Source organism: Onthophagus taurus, chromosome 6 (assembly GCF_036711975.1).
Source record: "Onthophagus taurus isolate NC chromosome 6, IU_Otau_3.0, whole genome shotgun sequence".
NCBI lineage: Eukaryota > Metazoa > Arthropoda > Insecta > Coleoptera > Scarabaeidae > Onthophagus > Onthophagus taurus.
Genome location: NC_091971.1, coordinates 32,285,330 through 32,310,173, shown reverse-complemented (window position 1 = coordinate 32,310,173; position 24,844 = coordinate 32,285,330). Strand labels below are relative to the sequence as shown.

Below are 24,844 nucleotides of genomic sequence, written 5' to 3'. Positions count from 1 at the left end.
AACTAAAATATATCAACCAAAAACATTATTCCTCATTCGATGAAATATATCAGATGGAGACAGGGTTCTTACATTATGATGAAATTGAAACTGTCGATGATGAGGTTTGAAGAATATTACATTTTTTGATCTAAACCTGCAAATTCGGTTCGTTGGTAATTTTTGTAAATATTGAATTGGTTGTTTCGCAGGATATCCATGAAAACCGTGTTCAAATTCTTGATTGATTTGATGATAGTTCTGATTGGTTTCAATTTTCCGAATTTCTTCAACATTATTAACGACTTTCTTATTGATTTCCTCATAATTTAAATTCGTTTTTATCTTTAACTTTTTATTATTGACATTGAAATGGTTATTGAAAATTAAATTAGAAGGATTTTCATTTGGTAAGAAGTATTTCTTTAGATCTTTTTCATTAATAGTTATAAGATGTTTGTGATTGTTTTTGAATGTATAAGTATTTTGTTGAGGGGCATGTTTTTGGTTTTCGTCTAATTTTTTTATTTCTGTTTTCATTACCGATTCAAGCTCAACAATTTCTGCATTTTTGTGTTTATTGTTGTCATCATTTTTTGTACTAAATGAAAAGATATTTGGATGTGTTTGCTTTGGTAAAAAATATTTATTTATTTCTTCTTGAGTAAAATCAATGTATTCTTTTTTAGCAACCAAAGTTTTAATTAGTTCATCCTTTTTTTTTGTTTCTCCCACATTCTTTCCACTAAATGAAAACTTGTCTAAATTTGTGGACTTTGGCAAAAAATATTTAATTAAATCTTCTTCACTAATTGTTGATAATAACTTTTTATTGCCATCATTACTATTTTGTTCATTTTTAAGTTTTAGGAATGGTTTCAAATTATTCTGTTTGGGTAGAAAATATTTGTTTAACTCTTCATCAATAAAATCGATATTTTCCTCTTTATCAAGCGAATTTTTGATTTCTTCGTGCTTTTCTATTTTAATTTCTTCATTTTTTTCTTTTAGTTTCACCTTATTGTTTTTATTGAATGAAAACTCGTTTAACTTTGTAGATTTGGGTAAGAAATGTTTATTCAATTCCGCTTCATCAATTATTGATGGGAATTTTTTAGTATCTTCGTCGTTTTTATTAACATTTTGAACATTTTTATTCTTTATAAACGATACAAATTGATTCTGTTTAGGTAGAAAGTGTTTATTCAATTCTTTATGAGTAAAATCAATGTTTTCTCTTTTACCAACCAAAGTTTTAATTAGTTCATGTTTTTCTTTTGTGGACTTTGACAAAACATATTTATTCAATTCTTCTTCAATAATTGTTGATGATAACCTTTTATTGCCATCATTACTATTTTGTTCATTTTTAAGTTTTAGGAATGGTTTCAAATTATTCTGTTTGGGTAGAAAATATTTGTTTAACTCTTCATCAGTAAAATTAATATTTACTTTTTTAACAACAAAATGTTTGATTCCTTGATGCTTTTCTATTGTAATTTCTTCATTTTTATCTTTTAGTTTCTCCTCATTCTTTTTATTGAATGATATGTGATCTATTATTGATGGTATTTTTTTAGCATCTTCGTCCTTTTTATTAACATTTTCATTCTTTACAAACGATACAAATTGATTCTGTTTAGGCAGAAAGTATTTATCCAATTCTTCTTGAGTAAAATCAACTCCATCCCCATTTTGGATAGATTCATTTTTTCTGCCAATAGAAATTTCATCCAAATTAGCAGTTTTTATTGTAAAATTCGTTTTGGTTGAATTAATTTCTTCAATTCTTTGATTGCTTTTAAATTCCAGCTTTTTAGTAATTAATTTATTTTCATTAACTTTATCTGTAACATCATGATTTGGAAAACTTTCTCCTGGTGGTGCTTCTAAATCGACTTCTACATCTCGCGAGTCGTTTTGATCAAAATTATCTTTATTTTGCGTTGAAACGGAGGTAATTAATTCGGTGTTAATTTGACTAAGATTTGACGAATTCGTTAATTTTCGGTTGATTTTAACCAATTTCCAACCAAATGGTAAATTTGAATGTCCATTACTAATTTCAGTTGAAGCAACGAGATTTGTTAAGGCGACAATGATAAGTCCTAATTTAATAATCTAAGAAAAAACATTTATTTTAACTTATCCAAATTAAAAAAAAAATAACTTACCATTTTTAACTCAACTTGGTCGCTTAAAGACAAACTCTCAACTAAACCAGTAAAATCAAATTAACTTTCATTCTTTAAATACTTAAAAACTAATCAGCAAATTTTCTATAAATGACTCAAAATCACTTTCTTTCTCGTTAGTTATTTCTCGAAATTCAAATCATTAAAATTTTTTTCTTATTACGCAACTATTTTCTATGTGCTTATTTAATTGAGTATTGAAGGCGTAATTGAAGAATATAAATTATCTTAAAGCTGCGGACATCTGAATGGAACTTTTCTGACAGTGTAGATGCGACGATACTTGAAGCGAAACGAAAATTGCGAAATTTTCAATATATTCTCATCGTATCTCATGGTAATAATATCAATAACTTAAAGATTTCAAAAGATTTTGTGTAATGATCGGAAAATTTTGTTTAAATCCAAAATAACCTCCACAAATTTTAAAACAAAAAATTTATGCGATGTTTTTGCCAAAACGATTTCGAGCCAAAAATCTGATATACACCTTTACTTCAATCTAGAAATCTCCTTTTTGAATCTGTAAAACTAAAACGAAACTCGGCGCGCCAAAAATATACAATATCAAGCTTATTTTTAGCAAATCCCCCCTCATTGAATCATCTCAAAATATTCTAGAACGATTCACTCGGTATAAAACGATGTACAACTGACCACACCTTCAGTATTCAGTTATTTTAAAAACATCAATATTTACGCTTAAATCAGAAAAAAAGAAGTAAGATGTCTACGTTTCCATATTATTGGGATGACTTCGCTTATCGTCCCTCGCGGCTCATCGATCAACAATTCGGTTTGGGATTAAGCCACGACGATATACTTTCTCCGTTAACTTTATCGAATCGATCGATGATGCGTTGTCCGGCTGGATATTATCGTCCTTGGAGATCACCGTCGACCGAAAAAGACGCTGGATCGATGGTAACCGTGGATAAAGATAAATTTCAAGTTAACCTTGATGTGCAACATTTTGGTCCGAATGAGATTACGGTGAAAATAACTGGAAAAAATACGATAACGATCGAAGGAAAACACGAAGAAAAACAAGACGAGCATGGATTTATTTCGAGACAATTTACCAGGAAATATGTTCTTCCGGATGGATTGAATTTGGATAGGATCCAATCGAATCTGTCAACGGATGGAGTTTTAAGTATAACCGCACCGAAAATTACCGTTATTCCCGATAATCAAGAAAGAAGTATTCCAATTGTTCAAACTGGAACTCCATCTAAAACGGTCGTCGAACAACAACCCAAAGTTGTCGAAACGAAAATGGAAGAGGCCAAGAAAGAGGAAAAGAAAACTGAGTAAATATGTAATTAAGTTTTGTATTATTTTTTTTAAGAATGTAATTGATGTAATATAATAACAAAATGTTTATACTTGTATTTATTTGGAACTTAAGAATATGTAGATTCTAAATAACTGCACAAAAATATTTATTGTTTAACCTTTATCAATCCATGTTGTTATAAATAAAATTTTAAGAAAATATAATGTTTTGCGAATTTTAATCCAAATATGCCCTCATTATCACATATAGTACACGCATAGGATAGAGATTCCAGCTTTAAAAATGACCTCATTTGGAGATTTAGTGAAGGAAACACAACAAATTTTTATTTTCTATGTTAAAGATATTGCTATACAATGAAATTCCCCTAACTCGAATTACTAAGGGAGCGGAAGAAAACTTCGAGTTATGGAAAATTCGAGTTAGAGAAACATTTGAAGCCAACACTGAGAAAAATAATGTGGAAAATTGAACTAAATCAATTTAGTTGTTAGACAAATAGTCATTTTTGCTAGAAAATTTATTCATTTACCTAACGTAATCTAGCTGACATACAATAAAATTGTAATTAGTCAAATTTATCATAGTTAATTTATCTATTTACTGAGGATATATAACTAATTTTTAGAAAAAGAAACTACTAGTTGATAAGTCTAGTTGTTGTGTAGTTTAATTACCTAAAGTATTTGGTATTTTGTCTATTTTGTTCTAAAAAATAAAACGAAAAAACTTCTTAACTTGCTATATTTAATATATTTGTAGTCAAACTAGTTTCGGGGCTAGCCCCATCCTCAGTGACAACTGAATTTAAAAAGAGAAAACATAAAGTTAAAATCACTCGAGAAAATATTAAATTAATTTTGGACAATATTGCAATTAAACTTATAAAATATATAAAAATGTAAATGACTAACAGGATCGAAAACGAAAAAATGAAAAACTTATAAAAACTATTTAAAAAACACATTAAAACATGTTAAAAATATAAAATATATAAAATCCCAAAAAACTACTTACTATCAATAGAAGACTAATATTGTAAACTGAAGATCATCAAAAAGGGGGCAATTAAAAGCATGTATAAAGCTGAAGGCAATATAATGCGTTGTTAAACGTGTACAGCAATACGATTAAAATGGCGACAGCAAAAAACGTTATTTTAAACGCTAAAAAGGAGAAGAAAAATAAAAAATTAGACAAAAAAAGGAGAGAAAAAAGAAAAACAATAGGTAAAACAACAGGTAAAAATCACTTAATAACAAAGATTTAACTTGTTGAAAAATATGTTGATCCTTTAAAGAGACGTGAAGAAACGAGACTGAGGACAAATGTGAAAAACACACTGAGCTTTTTTAAATAATTCACTTGCAACATGGATCTACACTCTAAATGTATTTTGTTCTAGTCTGAATATCTATATACATTTAACAATGAAATATTTTACCTAAATGGACGAATGTACTATTTTATTAAATACTTTATTTAACTGTATTTTAGTCGTTTTGTCTACCTGTTTTCATCGTTACATCGATCGTTTATAGAAAATATTTCTTAATACAAAAATTTAGGTACGACGTCTATACAGGGTGCCCATTATGTATGGAATATAGTATATATCTTGATAGGTATCAACTTTATAAAAAAACATTTTATACAAAAGTTGTTTAATATTTTATTTGCCATAATAAGACAACATTCAATTGTTTTTATTTCAGAAAACAAATGAGCAACGAATAACACTTGAAGTTTTTTAAATGGCAATGTACCCTTTCGTTAGGCTCATTTGATAGAGATTTCTTTTCTCGTACGATGACGTAAAATTTTAGTACCCTTATATCAGAAAATTTTTGAAAAAATGTAGAAATTGCTTATTAAGAAAATTTAACTAATAACAGTAATCTATAGATATCCGAGATCGTCAAATACCTCGAAGTACCTCGAATTATTGGAGATGTACACTAATTTTTCGTTTATTTGTTTTATTTTGCACGTAAATTTAATTTACGGTAATAATTTGAGATCTCGGGTCTCTAGATTAATGTTATTGATTTATTTTTATTAATAAACAATTTTAACAATTTTTTCTAAAATTTTCTAACGTAAGGGTACAAAAATTTTACGCCATCGTAAAGAGAAAAGTAATCTCTATCAAATGAGCCTAACGAAAGAATACATTGCTCATTTGTTTTCTGAATTAAAAACAATTGAATGCAGTCTTATTATGGCAAATAAAATATTAAACAACTTTTGTATAAAATGTTTTTTTATAAAGTTGATACTTACCAAGATATATGCTATATTCCATACATAATGAGCACCCTGTATTTAAGTGATAAAGCTATCTACTACCATTAATAATAAAAATAATATTAATAGTGAAAACATCTATTAATATTATATAATGAAACTAATTTGATTAGGTATTTATAAGATACATTTTTCGATCATTTATCTATCTTAAATTATCGAAATAGAATTAGTTTTTATAACTAGTAAATTTTAGGTAGTTTTTCCACATTATTTTTCTCAGTGTAGTTAAACGCTTGAGCTTACGAAAATTATTCGACTTAGAGGATAATTCGAGATATAGAAGTTCGAGTTAGAGGAATTTTACTGTATATTTATTTTCTTAATTTCTGAGAAGAAAAGAGAAAGAAAAACAAATATTGGATACAATTAAGTGATGGTTGAGAATGAAAAATGGATCTGAAATGGCAAGAAGTGGCTCGATAGGCTGAAGACAAAAAATTAATAGGAGTAACCAAGACAAATTAGTTATTTTGTATTATACAATAATGTAAATGTAATAACATAAAACCAGTCACAAAAATATCTCTAGCAGCTTAAAAATATAAAAGAGACTAAGTTTAAGCTGGAAACTAATGGAAAAACCTAAGAGCATACCAAACAAAACAAATCCTAGAATCTATAGAAAATTACAAGAATATGAAAATACTAAGATCAAATGTAGTCAAAGGAAAACCAAGGATAACGAAAATAAAGGATGAAAATGGCAATACAATCAGAGAAAGAATACGATTTGTAAAAGAAATCCAAACTTTGTATAAAAAACTATACATTTCTGCCATACCAAAACCGGAAACTGCGGCTAGAAAGGTTCTAAATGTCGGTTCGGAGGACCTTCCCGAAATATTCATATCTGAAATTAGACATGCTCTTCGACAGCTGAAGAACAAGAAAGACACGCGAAGCATGGAAGAAAATTAAATTATAAACCCATAAGTTTATTTTCTCATCTGTATAAATACTGACTAGTATTATTACGAATCGTCTTACAGTCAAATTAGATTCAAATCAACCAGTGGAACAAACCGGTGAGTGGAAAGGTTTCAGTACTGGGCATTCACCGACAAATCTTGTGATAACAAACCTTTTGATAGCATTGAGGCCTGGTCATGTCTGACAGGATTAGAAGATGCTAGAATAGATTCGCGATATACCGCCATCATCAAAAATATCTATGAACAAGCGACCTTTCACATCAAAATAGATGAGTTGTTCATCATGTACGTAATTTTCACTTACATACATATTTGTAAATCTTCAAGCCACACCGGCGTCCTTTACAACGGTGGCGCAATTGAGTTGACTTATTTTAAAATTGGGTATCAGCGCACGTAACACGTACTGAGTTAACTCAATTGCGCCGAGCAGCGCAGCGCAGTGTTACAGTATGCTTGAATCACTTAAGTTTCGCAGACGATATGGTAGTGGTCAGTTCAGACATAGAGGAACTGGAAAATATATTACAAGATTTAAACGAACACTCAAAGAAAATAGGTCTAAAAATGAACCAGCATAAAACCAAAATAATGAGAAATATGCAAAATGATGTAGCCATTGACAACGTTTTCTTAGAGAATGTAAGCTGTAAGTATATATACCTTGATCACAGTTTTCAAATTGGCAAAGAATATCAGACAGCAGAAATAAAGCGTTGGAATCAACTATCATGGGCAGTTGGAAAACTTAGTTTTATACTGAAAAACAAAGAAATACCGCGAAGCCTAAAATGAAAGGTGTATGATAGTTGCATCCTGCCAGTGACTACATATGGACTTGAGGCTTGAGGACCTTGATAAGAGGCAAAGAAGAAGAATTGATAAGAGAATTGTTATAAGCTTCCACATATAAGACATGCATAATAATAAAATTAACGACACGATAATAACAAACACGTTTTATGAATATAAAGATATACATAAGTATACGAAGGAACCACGTAGAAGAGAAGGGCAGATAATTCATTACTCGTTGGTACGATGAGAGGAAAGAAAAGCTGTATTGGACACTATAATGAGAAGAGGACCCGATATAAATAACAATCTTTACTTGGTGGTATCAGGAATAAAGAGTAACATAAATAAACTAAACAATGAACAAAATCAAACAATAAGGAAAGAACATAGCAATAAAAAAGAAATTGGCAATCAAGTTAAACTCAGAAGGGAAAAATGTGGCACATGGACGTGTTTTAAAGAAAATTTGGAAAGGAACATCAAAAGTTATTTTTTAATATATTTAAAAACAATAGAACAAAGGAAGAAGAGATTATGGAAAGATGGAAATGTAACTTTCAAAGAACTTTTCGAAATGTAAGCAGAAATAAATAATAATACACATTAAATAATACAGAAATAATAAAGGTCGCGAAAAAATACGCAAAAACGAAAAAACGAAAATACGAAAAAACAGGCATTCTAGTAAAATGTAGTAAAATAAATAAATTCTAGTAAAATGGGCAAAGCTGGGACAGAAATGTTTGTCGAGGTACTTAACAAAGCGTGGAGAGAAGAAACAATACCGATAAATTGGAAAAGAATGCATGCTGCCTTTTATCTTATTAGTAGAGTCATAAAATTTTGATGGTGTACTAAAATGTTACGAACTTATGCTGCTCAAAAGAATAAAACAAATGTTACAAAACCAAAATTATTCGATTCACAAAGTGGATTCAAAAACGGTTTTGATATAGTACCTAAATAGAAAGATAATGCATGCAACTTAGAGTAAGTAAAAAATAAATTAGTGAGGATGATTGAAAATCGGATGAATTTAGTTTATGCCAGGGAGGAGCACTGAGCCCAGTATTATTCACGATATTTATGGGCGACGTTGTATAGGAATGTTACAAAAACACTAGAAAAATGTTAATAGGACCTTGAAATATGCAAAAAGTGTATGTGGGACAATGTGCATTTGCGGATTTGCGTGATTCCAGCAAACAACGGCAAAAAGGCTGGAAGACAAAGCAGAAATGAAAAAGAAATTTACGAAAAAATGGAAAAAGCAATAAAATTATACGTCAAACGTGTACATTATTAACAGGAAGGAGTTATTTAAAGAAACAGTACTACAAGATTTTCAAAGCGATATTTAGATCTGTTTTGACTTTTGGTTACACTTCGTTACATCGAGAAAAGTAAGCTTCAAGCTACAGAGACGAAGTACTTGAAACTGGCCTTAGGAGTAAACAGAATCGTTATGACAAAGTTAAAATACATTGAGAAAAGACTGCTTCTATGGGGAGGTACGTTTAAAAAATGCCTTTAGATCGGCAGACAAAAAAAGTCTTGAATACTGGAGCGGAAGCACGACGGATGAGAGGTAGTCCGAGAAGGAGCTGGAATGAGTAAGAGAGATGGCCGGAACAGAAAAGAGTGGAGAAATTTGTCAGAAAAATGTAAATCACACTCACGGTAGAAGGCATTTGATTTTATGTTCCAACTTTTGGTCAATTCACATATAGTACTATGGCCGGCTATATGCTAAACTTGTTGCAACATTCTTCAGAAACTGGTTCGAAGTGAGTCACTTCGGGTTACAACATGGCATCTGAAACGTTAAACCTTTTCTGAAAAGACGCACGGCAAAACCCGAAAGTTTCTAGTGTTACTTCTAGTTTTAGTTCTAATTTTAGTTTAATTCATACCGGCCGCGAAAGCCTTCGTACTTATATTGATTGAAAGCAGTGATATTTAGTCTCACTACGAGCAATACCAACCTAGTGTAGGTCCGGTATACAAGACATACAGTAGCTTATTTTCTTTTCCTTTATGTCTAAATATGCATCCTTTTGTTTAACTTTACAGAGTTAACTTGTTATTTTTTGAGTGCTCTCTTTGTAACATCTATAGTACGATGTACTGGGATATTGTTGAATGGTTCTGTCTGAAGCGAAAACCAGTGACTGGGTAGAACATCGCAGCGTAGTTTTTGCGACACCCCATGTAGAGCAGCAGAGTTTTTATGTGATATTATCGCGAGTTCAGATTTTCGCAAATGTGTTCTCTGGACGTTTTTTCTTAACCAGAGTGATTTGTCCAACGTGATGCCTAAGTATTTAGGGAAATCTTGGTGCTGCAGCGTTATGTTATAAAACTGACCTGGAGTCTCTCGGTGGAGTCTCCTATTATTCAGGTGGAAGGCTCACCTCTGTTTTTTTCAGGTTAGGTGTTATTCACCATAGCTCTCAGATTATTAGAGAGGATATCTTCAGTGCACTCAATCCATTTTTGTTGGGCAGCGAGTGTTATATCATTGGCATAGATACATTTTCTTGCCCTTGTGGTTGTTAGATCTGATGTGTATAAATTAAAACGTATGGGTTCAAGAACGGAGCCATGTTCAATTTTTTTTGTTTTCTCATCTTGGTTCCCAGCGTTACGCAGAAGTATGTGTCGCACAGCATGTTTCCGATAAGTTTATAGTGGTCTGGTATGACATGATTCTTATGAGCTTATATAGCAGCTCTATATAAAAAATCTCTATAGCAAAATCTACTCCCTAAAATCCAAATGCACTACGATATATTTTGATATTTTATTTTAAAAAGATCGAGTTACCAAAAAACAAAGAAAAACGAAAGTAATAGACTTGAGAATTTGATATACTTCATTCACTTCGTATCTTGTATCGAAAGTTATAACATATGTAAAATATAATTTATTTATAAAGAAAAAGACAAAGAGTTTTTAATTGTGGTAAAGTCTTTTAAACAACCTTTACCACAGTAGAAAGCCCTTCCGTAAGCTCTCGGTATACGACTTATCAGTAGTATGTTACAAATGACTAGTTCGAACTTGAGTACTTGGGATATTTTTATTTAATAAGTATTTTAGAGCATTTTATTGGAGCTTACATAAATACATCATTTTGAAGGGTTATGTTTAAACTTTAATTTGTTGTAAGAATCTAGCCTTTTAGTAAGCGTTTTAGTTTTCATAAATTCCATATCAAAAAGAATTTTAATTAGTAAAAAGTAACTAACCTTATTATTATTAATTTTTATATTGTAACGTGAAAAAAATTTCATGTTAACGAAGCAAATTCAAACACGCTAATTAGTTATAAAAATTAAATGGTAACAAAAAATCTGGTGTGTAGTTTATAAAACTACGCAGGTTTCGTTAAAAAAGGTTAAGGTGAAATTGTTAGTTGATGAAAATGACTCAAAAATATTTTCTCCTTGTGATTATTATGGGAATATTAATCGAAATGGGAGCATACGGTCAGATTTGTTATCGTATGCCCACAGTGAAAGATTTTAAATTAGCACAGGTTATATAAAAAAATTTAAACTTTCTAGTTTTTCTTAATTTTCTATTTAGATAATGGGAAACTGGTACCCTCAAGAAATTGCAAGTGAAATAGAAGTCACAAAAAGATGTGTTTACTACGTTGTGCGATCAGACGACAAACCATGTAATGCTACTATAACCATAGATCGGTTTTGGGACAATGGGTAAATAAGACGTTTTCTATTAAAGGTTAGAATTTTCCATTTTTATTACATTTCAGAAAGAATGATACGTTTAAAATGTATCAAATTAACAATACTTCAGAATTTCGTATTGATTGGCTTGGAAGTAATTAAAAATATTATATATCGCAACTTCTCCTTCATAATCAATATTAATGTTTTAGAGATTAGAAGGAATTGGTTAATCGCTATGGATTACGATTCTTGGTCGCTGTGGTATATTTGTTATTCGGAAAATCATGATAATAGTAAATATATTTATAAAATTGTCATTTTTTATTACATAAAATATATCTTGCGTAGGTGCAGTTGTAATTAGTACGAGGGAGTCCAGACGAAACGAAACCGTTATTAATGAAGCTAAAAAGGCGATGAAAAATATTAAATTAAATTCGATTTATTCTAAAATGAAAGAAATTGACAGAAGCAACTGTGAATAAAAACAATAAACGAAATAATTTAGAATGGATTTGTTATAAATGTGTCAAATGATTGAATTGAAATAAATGATTTGAAATGATTAAAATTAACATTACATAAAAAATTAACTTCGTTTTATTTATTTTAATATGAAAAATTACATTGCTAAACGTAATAGTGCTACATACAGTGCGTTTCAAAAGTAACGGATAAAGTCGATAAAATCATTACAAACAATTTATGAAAAGATCGCTGAAACAGGTCTAAAGATTTAAATTTTTTGCAATTTTTTGGTATATATTTTAAATTTTTTCCGCCATTTTTAAACGAGTTATGACGTCATCAAAGTTTTTTTAAATGGAACACCCCATTTTTTATATAGGAATTTGAAAGAGAATTTTTTTCTGAATTATGTGCAATAAATATTAATATCGGATACATAACAAAATTTTGGAGAAAAATTAATTGAAACTTTTATTATTTCTCATTCATTTGATATAGAAAATAGCAGTAGCAGTGCGTAACCATGGCAACCAATTGTTTTGATTTAATATTTTCAAGTGTCAAAATTCAATTTGAATTGAATTATTTATTTAAATTAATTATTATTACTATTGTACTTGAGATACAAAAGTAGCAATAGCTTGTTGCATCAAACGCATTAAAAAAAACGCAAACAGAAAATGAGATATCAAAAATTAAACATTTTTTTTAAACTTTAAGTTTACAAAAGTAACATGAACGATAGAAAACAATAATCATCATTAATTGAAATGTTCAAATTGCTGCCGTTAGCGGCAAGGCAAAATCTTAATCGGGAGACAAATGCTTCTTGAACGTTTTGAATCATATCCGGGCCGATTAATTGAATTTCTTCTCTAATTTTTTGCTTTAGATCTTCTAGGTATCAGGCTTATTAAAATAAACTTTAGATTTTAAATAACCCCAAAGAAAATAATCTAAAGGGCCATTCAATATGTTCGCGTCTGCCAATCCACCGATTGGGAAATTTTTGGTTGAGGTATTCTAGTACAACTAGAGCATAATGAGGAGGCGCACCATCTTGCTGTAGCCAAATTCTGGGATGTAGTGAATTTGGAAAAATTGCAAATAAACTTGGAATTAATTCTAATTGAAGGCCGCCTACTGTTCCGTTAAAGAAATACGGTCCAATAATTCTGTTCTCCACTATTCCAGCCCACACATTCACCTTTTGGGGATACTGTGTACTTGCCTCGGCTTTCCAATGGGGATTTTCTACTGCCCAATAACGGCAGTTTTGCTTATGGACGGTGCCATTTAAACAAAATGTTGCTTCATCGGAGAATAGAATGTTTTTAATAAATTCCGTCATTGTTTCGCAGAATTGCACGCGTCGATCAAACTCGTCATCGGAAAGCTCATGCACCAAGTGTACTTTGTAGGGGTGATATTTTTTTTTCTTAAGAAATCTTGATATTGTGCTTCTAGATGTATTTAAATTTGCAGCAATATTGGTGATGTTTGAATGCCCATTTTCCTCTACACTTAACAGGACATCCAATTGACGGTCTTCATTTAAGGCCAGTGGACGTCCGGTCTTAGGTTTATCTCGTACATGACCAAGTTCGCGAAATTTACTCTCAATTCAACTTATTGTCGATAGTGATATTGGAGTACGGTTTGGATGTTTTTCGTTAAACACGCACGGACTTCGTTATACGTTCGGACTCTATTTCCGAAACCAATCATCATAAGAATCTCGATTCTTTCAGTTTCAGTAAGCGTCATTATTAATTTCTTACTTATCGAACAGTCAATAAATAAAAAATAACCAATAATAGATAAACAATAAGATCAAATAACAACGAATAGCGATGAATAGCAACAAATAACAACGAATAACAATGAATAACAACAATTAACACAAGAAACTCCACAATACTACTCAAAATAATCTCATTAACGCACAATACACTGTTTCAAATTGAATTTTGACACTTGGAAATTTTAAATCAAAACATTTGGTTGCCATGGTTACGCACGGCTACTACTATTTTTTAAATCAAATGAATGGAAAATAAAGAAACTTTAAATTAATTTTTCTCGAAAATTTTCTTATATAACCAATATTAATATTTATTGCACATAATTCAGAAAAAAATTCTCTTTCAAATTCCGATATAAACAATGGGGTGTTCCATTTAAAAAAAACTTCGATGACGTCATAACTCGTTTAAAAATGGCGGAAAAAATTTAAAATATACACCAAAAAATTGCAAAAAATTTAAATCTTTAGACCTGTTTCAGCGATCTTTTCATAAATTGTTTGTAATGATTTTATCGACTTTATCCGTTACTTTTGAAACGCACTGTATGCAACTCTGAATCTTTTCTGGAAGCACTATTACGTTCAGCAATGTAATTTTTCGTATTAAAATAAATAAAACGAAGTTAATTTTTTATGAAATGTTAATTTTAATAATTTCAAATCATTTATTTTAATTCAATCATTTGACACATTTATAACAAATCCATTCTAAATTATTTCGTTTATTGTTTTTATTCACAGTTGCTTCTATCAATTTCTTTCATTTTAGAATAAATCGAATTTAATTTAACATTTTTCATCGCCTTTTTAGCTTCATTAATAACGGTTTCGTTTCGTCTGGACTCCCTCGTACTAATACAACTGCACCTACGCAAGATATATTTTATGTAATAAAAAATGACAATTTTATAAATATATTTACTATTATCATGATTTTCCGAATAACAAATATACCACAGGACCAAGAATCGTAATCCATAGCGATTAACCAATTCCTTCTAAACTCTAAAACATTAATATTGATTATGAAGGAGAAGTTGCGATATATAATATTTTTAATTACTTCCAAGCCAATCAATACGAAATTCTGAAGTATTGTTAATTTGGTACATTTTAAACGTATCATTCTTTCTGAAATGTAATAAAAATGGAAAATTCTAACCTAAATTGTTTATAATAATTTTATCGAATTTATCCGTTACTTTTGAAACGTACTTTTGATAGTTGTTCGAATTAATAGTTACAAGAATCAAATAATAGTATATTAAAAAACAAGTTTCGTAAGACACGCTTGAAATGCACGAATTCAAGTTGAAAAACGAGTGGCGAAGCCACGAGTTCTTTAATGAATGAGTGCTTTAAGTCTTATGAAACGTGTTTTTTATGCTATTTTTTGTAATTCGCGTTTTTATCCTTTTTTTTTAACAAAAATAAATAAATTTTGACAATGTAGGGAAATAGGTATGCAGCAGTTGGTAACACCGTAACACTTGAAAATATAAATTTGAATTGACAATTATAAACTGTCAAAACACAAAATGTATTCACCTGAAAAAAATGTTTCATGTACACCTCCCAAAATAAGAGAAATTGTTCAGTGTTCAATGTCCTCATCATTGTGGACCTTGCATTCGATGCTAAGAACGTGTTTATTTAAACATCCATAGACAAAAATTGTCACATTAACAACTAGAAAAATTAATGACCCAATGTCACCAACTTGAACTGGTTCCATAAAATGTTACTAAAATCTCATTACAGCATCGGATGCTGTAAGGAGTCTCATTACAGCACCCGTTTGAGTACTGTTAGAGCTTTCGTTACCGTCGCGAATTACAAAAAATATATATCAAAACGGTGGACGTTTAAATCGTAAATGAAATTTAAATAAAGGTGTATGTATGTAATACTGTAGATTTCCGAGTATGTATTTAATTCACTGTAATTCCTTTCCATATATCGGGGGCTGTAATCGGGCGCATTGTTGAAGCAAGATGAACAGATTTCGGTGTGATGATTAAACCTTCTCTAAGAACAGGATTCAATTTATCTGTATTATTTCGCTCAGCATACACAGTTCGCGAGAATCGTTCAGTAGTCTGCGAACTTTTAACGTGCTGATAAGCCAAAAAAGAAAGAAAATTTGTCGGGTATAGATATACGCAGGAAACGTAAGAGGAATAATAGTAAACCCAGCTGTTGTCGACAAAATCCTTGAATTTTATTTGTGTTAACTTAATAAAATCAATTATTTGTATAGAAGGTATTTGATGTATAGAAGAAAAAAGCAATAGAAGAAATGAAAAATGCTGAAAACGGCAATTTTGTACTAGAAATAACTGTGTCCGGCGATGGAACTTATTAGAAGAGGGGCTTTATATTGGTGATAGAGATACAGCAACTTTTAATGCCTTGTAGACTATGATTCCTTATCGCGACAACTTTACGGTAAAAAAAAAATGTATGTGGCGCGCGCATCGTGCACGACTGAGAGATATGAAAAAAACATAAAAACTTGGTGAAAAAAGCTAACGGTTTAGTATGGTTTAGCTATCAGGAGACATCCAAATTCTCTTAATGATATGTACAATGCCCCCACAGCAACTTACTACCATCCATTATCTACAAATTAAAATCCGCAGCATATGTATTGCCCAATCAGCGAAAAGAAAATAAATTGCGTAAAGCAGAATAGAAGAAAATACTGAATGAATTCGACTACCAACCGGCACTTTATCAAGATAGTATGTTATATCTCGTCCTATCATCTTGACCGGTCTTCTAACCCTGGTCGGGATGGTATTCCAACTTTATTCTTAAAAGAATTTACTACTGAGCTGTCTACACCACTGCTTCATATTTTTTCGAAGTTCTTACTTGAAGGTGTTTTCCCAAGTATGTGGAAAACGGCTTCCGTTATTCCAATATTTAAATCCGGTGATAAACAGTTGGTATCGAATTACCGTCCTATTTCTATTCTTTTAGCTATCCCCAATGTCTTTGAAAAAATTATCCACGAATATCTTAGTCTCCCTATTTCTCACTCTATAATCAAGGAACAACATTGTTTCCTGTCTGGGCGATCGGTGGAGTCTAATCTGTTGTCCTATGTAAACTTTATTCATTCTGCTTTAACCGAGGATACTCAGATTGACGCAATCTACACCGACTACTCCAAAACCTTCGACAAAATCGGTCATACTAGTTTTGTACAGAAACTTTTCTACTTTGATATTCCAGATGGTCTTGTTCACTAAATTCTATCATATTTACCTAACAGAAGTCATGCGGTCAGGATTGGTAGCTTTGTATCTGGTTACAAACATATCACCTCCCGTGTGCCTCAGGGTAGTCATCTTGGACCCTTACTATTTGTAATGTACATAAACGATATTTCTTCTTGTTTTAAATTTTCTACGTTTTTACTCTATGTTGACGATAATAAAACATTCAAAAGGATCGGGTCTAATCTGGACTGTCTTAGACTACAGGAAGATCGTGACCACCTGCATGACTACTGTTGCTTCAATAATCTTTACCTAAATTATGACAAATGCTAAAAAATTACATTTACTTGGAAACGGTATCCTCTCAACTTTCCTTACAGCTTTAACGGTACTGGTATCCGGTCCACGGATAAAGTAAAAGATTTTGGCATCATATTGGATTCCAAATTGCGATTTCATGATCATATTGAATTTATGATAAAGAAATCTCACCGTAAATTGGGATTTGTTATCAGTCAGTAAAAATTTCATGAATTTTTTGTGTATAAAAACCCTTTACTTAGCATTTGTCAACAGTGTACTCCATATATGTGATGGTTCTGTAATATGAAAACCCATGTATGCGGTGTGTATCGTGATCGTAGTAATAAGCTAATCAGCGACGCTTTGTACGTTATTTGGCACATATGGCACATATACATCTTCCTTACTGCGATTACGACAGGCGTTACGTAGTCTTCAACTTATAGTCTCTGCGGCAACGTCGAGTTGTTTCTGACTGCATCTTCCTTGTCAAACTTGTTAGTGGTATGCTGGATACCCCCGATCTTCTGACTTAGTTGAGCTTCATTGTACCACAACGGCTTACACGTTACAACGCCACATCTCATCTAAGTCAGAACGTATCTAACAGCAACCTTTATCAAAACACGCTATTAGTTCGAATTCTTAATACCTATAATAAGAGCTTCAATCATGTATCTTGAAGCTTTGACGTTTCTTTACGCTCTTTTAAAGAATGTGTACTAACTAATATATTATTATTATTATTGCTGCCGGGCTGAGGAGGGCGGCCCCTCTCGTTACCGCGACCTATAAGATCTATTGTAACTTTAGCCCTCCAAAGGTTTAGGGCAAATGTAGGTCCTTAATGAACCTTAGTATTGTCCTAAGGTCTTGAACCTTTATGTCGGTAGGTAACAGGGTAGTTTTACCGAAGACGTTGTGCCTTAGACGTCCTCTGGCGACGCAATTGCACAGTATATGTTCAGCAGTTTCTGACTCGTCGTTGCATAGTCGACAAGTTTGATCCTCAGCTTGTCCAATGTGGAAGAGGTGGTATTTTAGGGGCACATGGCCGGTTAGGTAGCCTGAGAGTGTTCTTAGATCCCCTTTGCTGAGGCATAAAACCTCTTTGGTTTTGTTTTGCGACGGAGTTATCATACTCTTCGCTTGTCTGTGACCTGGAAGTTCTTTCCAGCGTAAGGCTATCTTTGAAGCCTCCCAGTTATTGATTATTTGTTTTAGGTGGCTTTTTTGTAGTCCACATCCAGCTTGGGGTCCAATGAAGGGCGTGTTTGCTGCCTCTTTGGCCAGCTTGTCGGCCTTCTCATTGCCCTCAATATTGCTGTGACCTGGAACCCACCATAGGGTAACATCATTGCCCCTAGCGAGTTCTCTCAGGTTGTTGGTGCACTCTCTGATCAGTGCGGAGCCACACGTGTAGGCCTGAATTGCCTTTAAGGCGGCCCGACTGTCTGTGAAAATGTTTATGGATGCACCTTTTTGTCCCTTCTGTAGGTTCAAAGCGGTGCAGAAGTTTATAGCAAGAACTTCTGCTTGGAAAATTGTTAAGTCCGAGCTGAGGGGCAATTTGATGTGGCTATTTGGTCCACTGATGCCCATGCCTACTCCAGATCTTACTGTCTTTGAAGCATCGGTGTACCAGGCTAGGGCTCCTCTTTTTAGTTGAGGCCCTCCTTTCGCCCAATCATCCCTGCTACTAAATATGACCTTATACGGTTGGTTGAAATTGTATTCCGTCGGTATAAGGTCCGTTTTAATTTCAATCAGGTGATTTAGACATGGGTCTTTGAGGATCTCGAGGTGTCCTCTGAGATTACCCTGCATCAACTTGAGTGAAGAAACTGTTTTCAGTGATAAGGCACTTAAGGCTGCCTCCTTTTATGTGGAGCGGTGTGAGACCAAGTAGGGCTTCCAAAGCAGCCGTCGGACAGGATCTCATTGCACCCGTTATGTTAAGACATGCTAACCGCTAGATTTGTGCCAGCTGTTGTTGAGCTGTCTTATGTTTTGTTTTTGGCCACCAAACCAATGAGGCGTAGGCGACCATGGGTCTGATTATTGCTACGTAGGCCCAATGAGCCATTCGTGGTTTGAGACCCCAGTTCCTTCCTAGGAGCCTGCGGCAGATCTGGTTTGCCATGATGGCCTTTTTCCTCACCTTGTCTAAGTGTGAGTTCCAGTTTAGTTTACTATCAAGTATTACCCCTAGGTATTTAGTTTCTGTTTTGAGGTTAATAGTTCTGCTTTCAATGGAGGGTGCTTTTATTTGTAGCTTCCTTCTCCGAGTGAAAGGGACTATTTCGATTTTATTGGGATTGATGCTGAGCCCATTGCTTCTGCACCAAGTACTGGTGAGTAGTAGGGCTTTCTGCATTAGCTAAATATAATAATAACTAATATATAGCGGATGTTTTGTTGATAGCTTTATTGTTGTATTTATTTTAGTTTATGTCACAAATTTTATATTAATTTTCTTTATTATGAGGATGTTTTATTGAGGATATTCTCCCTGTATGCATCTCAAATATGTAATAAATAAATAAATAAAATCAATTTACGACTTATCAACAAAAGAATTGTTAGAAAGATGTTTCGGTGGTGAATTTCAAAATAACAATGAAAACTTTCATTCTATTGTTTGGCGATTATCCCCAAATATCTATACTATGGCTTAAAAATAATGAAAATATTCACTTATATACACTGAGAGAAATATATTCTTGAACGAAGATTATTGCTCTTGGCTCAAGCTCATCATATTCTTATATATCCAGAAGATCATTTTGTTGAGTAAAGAAAAACGACATATTCTCAAAGCAAATATACAATTATTCTTGATTCTCAAGAAAACGAAACCTTTGTCGAAGTATATCAATTATCTTGAAACAAGAGTAACTTAGTGTTGCGTCAACAATCCCTTTTTCTTGCAGTAAGTGTATTAATATCTTAAAACATGAATATGTTAGTGTTGGAACAACAATTCCATTTTCTTGCAATAAGAATATTAATAATCTTGAAACAAGAATACTTCCCACGGAATTGAGACATAGGATTTTATAGGAAAACTACAGCTGCAATGGATTTGATATTTGGCACGTCGATGTAAGCCAAAGATATCAATCTTGTAAGGGTAGTGTCATGTCTCAATCACTTTCGGTTATATCGGAAATGGCTACTAACTTCAATATTATTAAAATTTTCTTAAAAATAATGAAGTTGGTAGCAACTTAGAAACACAACATTACCCTCAAAATATCGACTTCTTTGCTCTATATCGATATGCGAAATATCGATCCATTGCATCTATAGATTCCCTATAAACCGCTATATTCTTATCTCATGTATAATAGTGTTGAGATTAGGTACAAGTCTATAAAAAAAAAGTTTAATATTGTAACAAAGTTTATTTATATCATTTGAACTTATTATATATTTAAACTGTAAATTATAGTATTATAAATTAAACAATAACGAATTTTCAACTCAAAAAGGTAAAATCAATCACCTAACAGTATTAAGTTTCTTGCTACAAATGAACATTATGAAAGAATTTTGAAAACATAATAATATAAACCGTCGCAAATATAAGGATAAATTTTATCTTCTGATGTATGTATAAAATACCTTGCTGAATAAGAGTCCACAAATAACCACTGTGAGTTGGATACTGTACTCCTGTCACATGGAAGGACTTGAAACATAATTCAATCGCATCAATTACCTTCTCGCATTTATATTTTATGTCATCAATGATCACATATGAAGCACAAATAGAATTTCCTTCGAATAAAACCTATGGCTGTATACTTATCTTTTGGTCAGCATATAATCGTCGTTGGGCTATTATATTTTGCTCGATTTCTTCTGGATTCTGTAAAGATCATATACTACATAGTTAAATATGTTAAAATATAACATTGTGATATCAAGTAAACATATTCAGATTAACATTATTTACCTTAACAAACAAACACAATGAATCAGCCACCTCTTTAGAACATAATTTTACTCGTCTGTTAATTCTGCCTCGCAGAGAAAGAACATACGACAATGACATAAACTGAAGTCATCAAAAAACATTATAAATATAAACATGTACGTAATGTCAAGTATATAGTTAATTACCAGCGGCAATTTCTTGATTTGTGTTAAGCTCTTCAAGAACAGATTGTCCTTCATGAAAGCGAATGGAAATATTTTTCCGAAGTTTTAATATTATCTCAAATAACCGTTTAAAGTTAACAAGTTAAGAATATTTAAAAATAACAAAAATATACTATGCGCTTTTTATTTATACATAACAACAACTTACTAAACTATGTGCTCTTGCATCGTTCAGTATCGTAAATATTGTGTAAAAGCTGCTTTTAATTTATTTAAAAAAGATTTTATACGTACCTTCAAAAGTATTTACAAGGTCCTCCAAACCTCTAACTTTTCTCTTCTGTATATATTTGAATAACACCACAAGGATAAAATTAATCTTTCTACAAAACAACGTGTACGTAGAACCGCTGTTAAATCGACTGTCACTCTTCCGAAAATGTTTCCCCTTATATACGATTTTCTTAAAACAAATGAAAATCGGTTCATTCTAATTGGGGGGATTTTTCGGTGGGTCATCTATTTTATAATATTTCTATTGTTTTGAGGTTACAAAATTATTTGTATTAAATTCTACTTTAATCTTTATTCTTTTTCACATTTGACTAAAGGATTTGACGAAAATTTCACCCTACGTTATGAATTTTTGATGTTAAAACTTTGTAACTACGAAAGGGATTTTCGTCAACAATATGCGTTATTAAGTTCCAAATTATCGTTAAACTAACTAATAAGTATCCTAATTATAATATTTAAGTGGTTTGAAGTCTTTTAATAACAAATTTAAAAAATTAAATTAATATTATGTCAAATTTAAAAAGTAAGGTTAGAATCTCAATTCGAAACTTATTTAACTCTCATGCTCGCTATTTGAATGCGCTAACGGATTATAAACATTAAACTTATAACTAGTTCTAATAACTAATGTCATCCTCGATTGCATTCTTAACGATTTATACAAATTTTTACTTCGATATACAATAATTTTACAAAATAACTTCCGATTATTGTTTAACTCTACTCTCTCAACTCTCTATTTTAATTATTAGTCAATACAATGACACATTTATTAATAGTGTAAAGAGTGTAATATCACAATTTATATCATCTAGATTTCGATGTGCTAAGTTTAACTCTATTGCGCATGCTCCTGGTGTAAGGAAAAGAGATTTCTTAAGTCAAGAAGAAGGTATCTTTCTTTTTAGAAAAACTTATTCATGTACAATAATCTTGTATAATTCTTCATTTAAGAATTATAAATTATTCACGCAAAAATGAACTTTTTGATACAAAAACTTGATATTCTTTGATGTTAAGAATATGATATACTTCATTCGATAACACTTCTATTCATAAAACAAAAAAATATTTTTGTTTTAAGAGTATCTTATACTTGTTTCTAAGAAATACATTCAAGAATAAATTTTTCTTGATAGTCAAGAATAATTTCCCTCAGTGTAGCAGCTAGCATTTTTAACGAAGGCTCATTTGCTATTTTAAAAGTTGTGACAATGAGAATTCAAATTGGTGAATAGATTAAAATGTATGCCAACTCTCGGGATGAAAGTGACAAAATAAGCTCGTACCCAACAAAGAATGCATCAACAGGAGAAAGAAGATTTTCCTTCAGCATTACACTACAAAAAGTTACGTAATTATTCTACATCTCGACGATGTGCTTTTCTATTGGTGATCTTATGTCCTTGTTGATGAAATCTAACTTTAAAAATAATCCATTTAAGACGTGCCATTTAAGACTATAATGTATCCGAAAATGGATTACATGCGTATTTCTCTCTTTTTCTTTGCAACAATTCATCTTCGATTTCTGAATTCCTTCCCTCCTTTTAGCATTCTTTTTCAGACTTTTTTTGGACTTTCATCTTTTTTCTCTGGTATTCTTTCGGCTTCTTCAGTTTTATTATCTTCATCACTGTCTATTTCTGCTTCAAATTTGACTCTCTCTATTATAGATTGGTTGTTGTCTGCTTCCTCACCATACTAGTACTTGATTGAAAAAAACGGTAGAAATCTTTTGGCTTAGCTCAGGCTTCTTCTACCTCTCTATATGACATCATCCGATCTATTTGTTATGTTTGTTTTTGATGTCTTTCTGACTCATTCAATGTTATAGCTCCTTCAGTTTATCTAATTTCCTTGACTTCTTCCATTTTGTTTTGCATTCCTTTTTTTAGCTAAATAATTAGTTTGTACATAATATAAAATCTTTTTTTCTTCGTTACTTGACAATAATTTAATTCATTTTGCTAGATGTCATCAACGTTTGCTCATACCTTTACTATATTTCCGTTGACTTATGGTTAATTTTTTAAGAACCATTAATGAAACTTGCTTTAACTTAATTATTACTTCAGACGTATCTGACTTAATAAAATTTTCGTTCGTTTAAGAAAAGACCTCGGGCTACCATTTGGTTTATTATCCGGTGTATTTGATACTTTATCATCTTCTCAAAGCTTGTGCGATCTTTAAGAGTTGGAAATTCATCAATTCCTTAATAGATTTGGGAACCCTTTAGTGAAAGATTCAATTTTGGATTCCCAACCTGGAGTACTAGACGTTATGAAGAATATTTGTATGCTAAAATAAGCAAGCGAAGTTGAGGTGATGTACCAGAGATATTCTAAGGGCTGTGTAATACAATCTATATCACAGATAACCTGCCATCGTAACCTGAAAAACCTCATGTAAATGATGAATGATTATCAATGTCATTGACTAATCCAAGAACCTTGCTTCTTAAGTCGTACATATGTGACATTAGTGACTTAGACGATAGTAAGATATTATGGCTAAAAGAACTATAATTTACTACTAGTTCGTACTATCAGCTCCCTTAGTATTCAGATGTGGTACTCAACGGTGAGAGTATGTTTTATATTCAAGCGAAAGTATCATCAATAAGGCGAGTTATGATCTCTCACAATTATTGTAGGAAAGAACCAAGTGTAAGTTGTACAATTAATGTTATGCTCATTATATCTAAATGATATTAATAGATATAAACAGAATCGCAGTTTCTACTGACTGCTAAGCCGTAGTATATAGTAAATTTCTTAATCATTTTTCCTGCTCATTTATTTTTATTTATTTGTATCAATATCAGGAACAATCAAACACCTCATATCTATTTTAATTTTTTACGTGTTTACGTGATGTTAATTTTTTAGTTACTTATTCTTCTTTATTCAATCTTTTTTGAGTTCCTCAGATTAATGTTTAATTCGTAAAGTCTTTGGTCGTTCCATTTTTGTATTATTTTTTATAATTTCGGTACTGTGTAAGATAACGTAAATTTTAGTAATTATAAAATAATAATTTTAATAATTATTTTACAACAATAATTTATTATAAAATAAATAATAACATAATGGTATTATTCTTTAAAATCTAATAATAAATTCTGAACCGTCCTCTTGCCTTAATACTGTATATTTAAGGCGTAATTGGAGATTATAAATTATCTAAAACCCGGACATTTGAATAGGACATTTCTGACGTGCCGATCGTAGCGATACCAAAAACGAAACGAAAATTGCGAAATCGTAAATGTATTCTAATCGTTTCGCAGAAGAAGAATTATGTACCTTTCTTTGTCATCGTCAAAATTAGTTTCCAACCCACCTACTTATAAACAATATATTTTTTAATTTTTTTTTCCTTTACTAATTTTAAACCTTGACCCAAAAAGAAGATATA

At 31.4% G+C, this 24,844-nt stretch overlaps 2 protein-coding genes across 2 annotated transcripts; both read left to right on the top strand.

Annotated features, from left to right (window-relative positions):
* Positions 1-2,885: 2,885 nt before the first annotated feature.
* Positions 2,886-3,663, top strand: LOC111421949 (protein lethal(2)essential for life-like). The gene has a single exon (XM_023055142.2). The coding sequence runs from the start codon at positions 2,901-2,903 to the stop codon at positions 3,489-3,491; it is 591 nt and encodes a 196-aa protein (XP_022910910.2). The 5' UTR covers positions 2,886-2,900; the 3' UTR covers positions 3,492-3,663.
* Positions 3,664-10,938: 7,275 nt separating this feature from the next.
* On the top strand, positions 10,939-11,780 carry LOC111418292 (uncharacterized). The gene is made up of 5 exons (XM_071197020.1): positions 10,939-11,055; positions 11,106-11,239; positions 11,296-11,363; positions 11,422-11,505; positions 11,561-11,780. Exons 1-5 carry the CDS (start codon positions 10,942-10,944, stop codon positions 11,695-11,697), a joined length of 537 nt encoding a protein of 178 aa, XP_071053121.1. The 5' UTR covers positions 10,939-10,941; the 3' UTR covers positions 11,698-11,780.
* Positions 11,781-24,844: the final 13,064 nt, after the last annotated feature.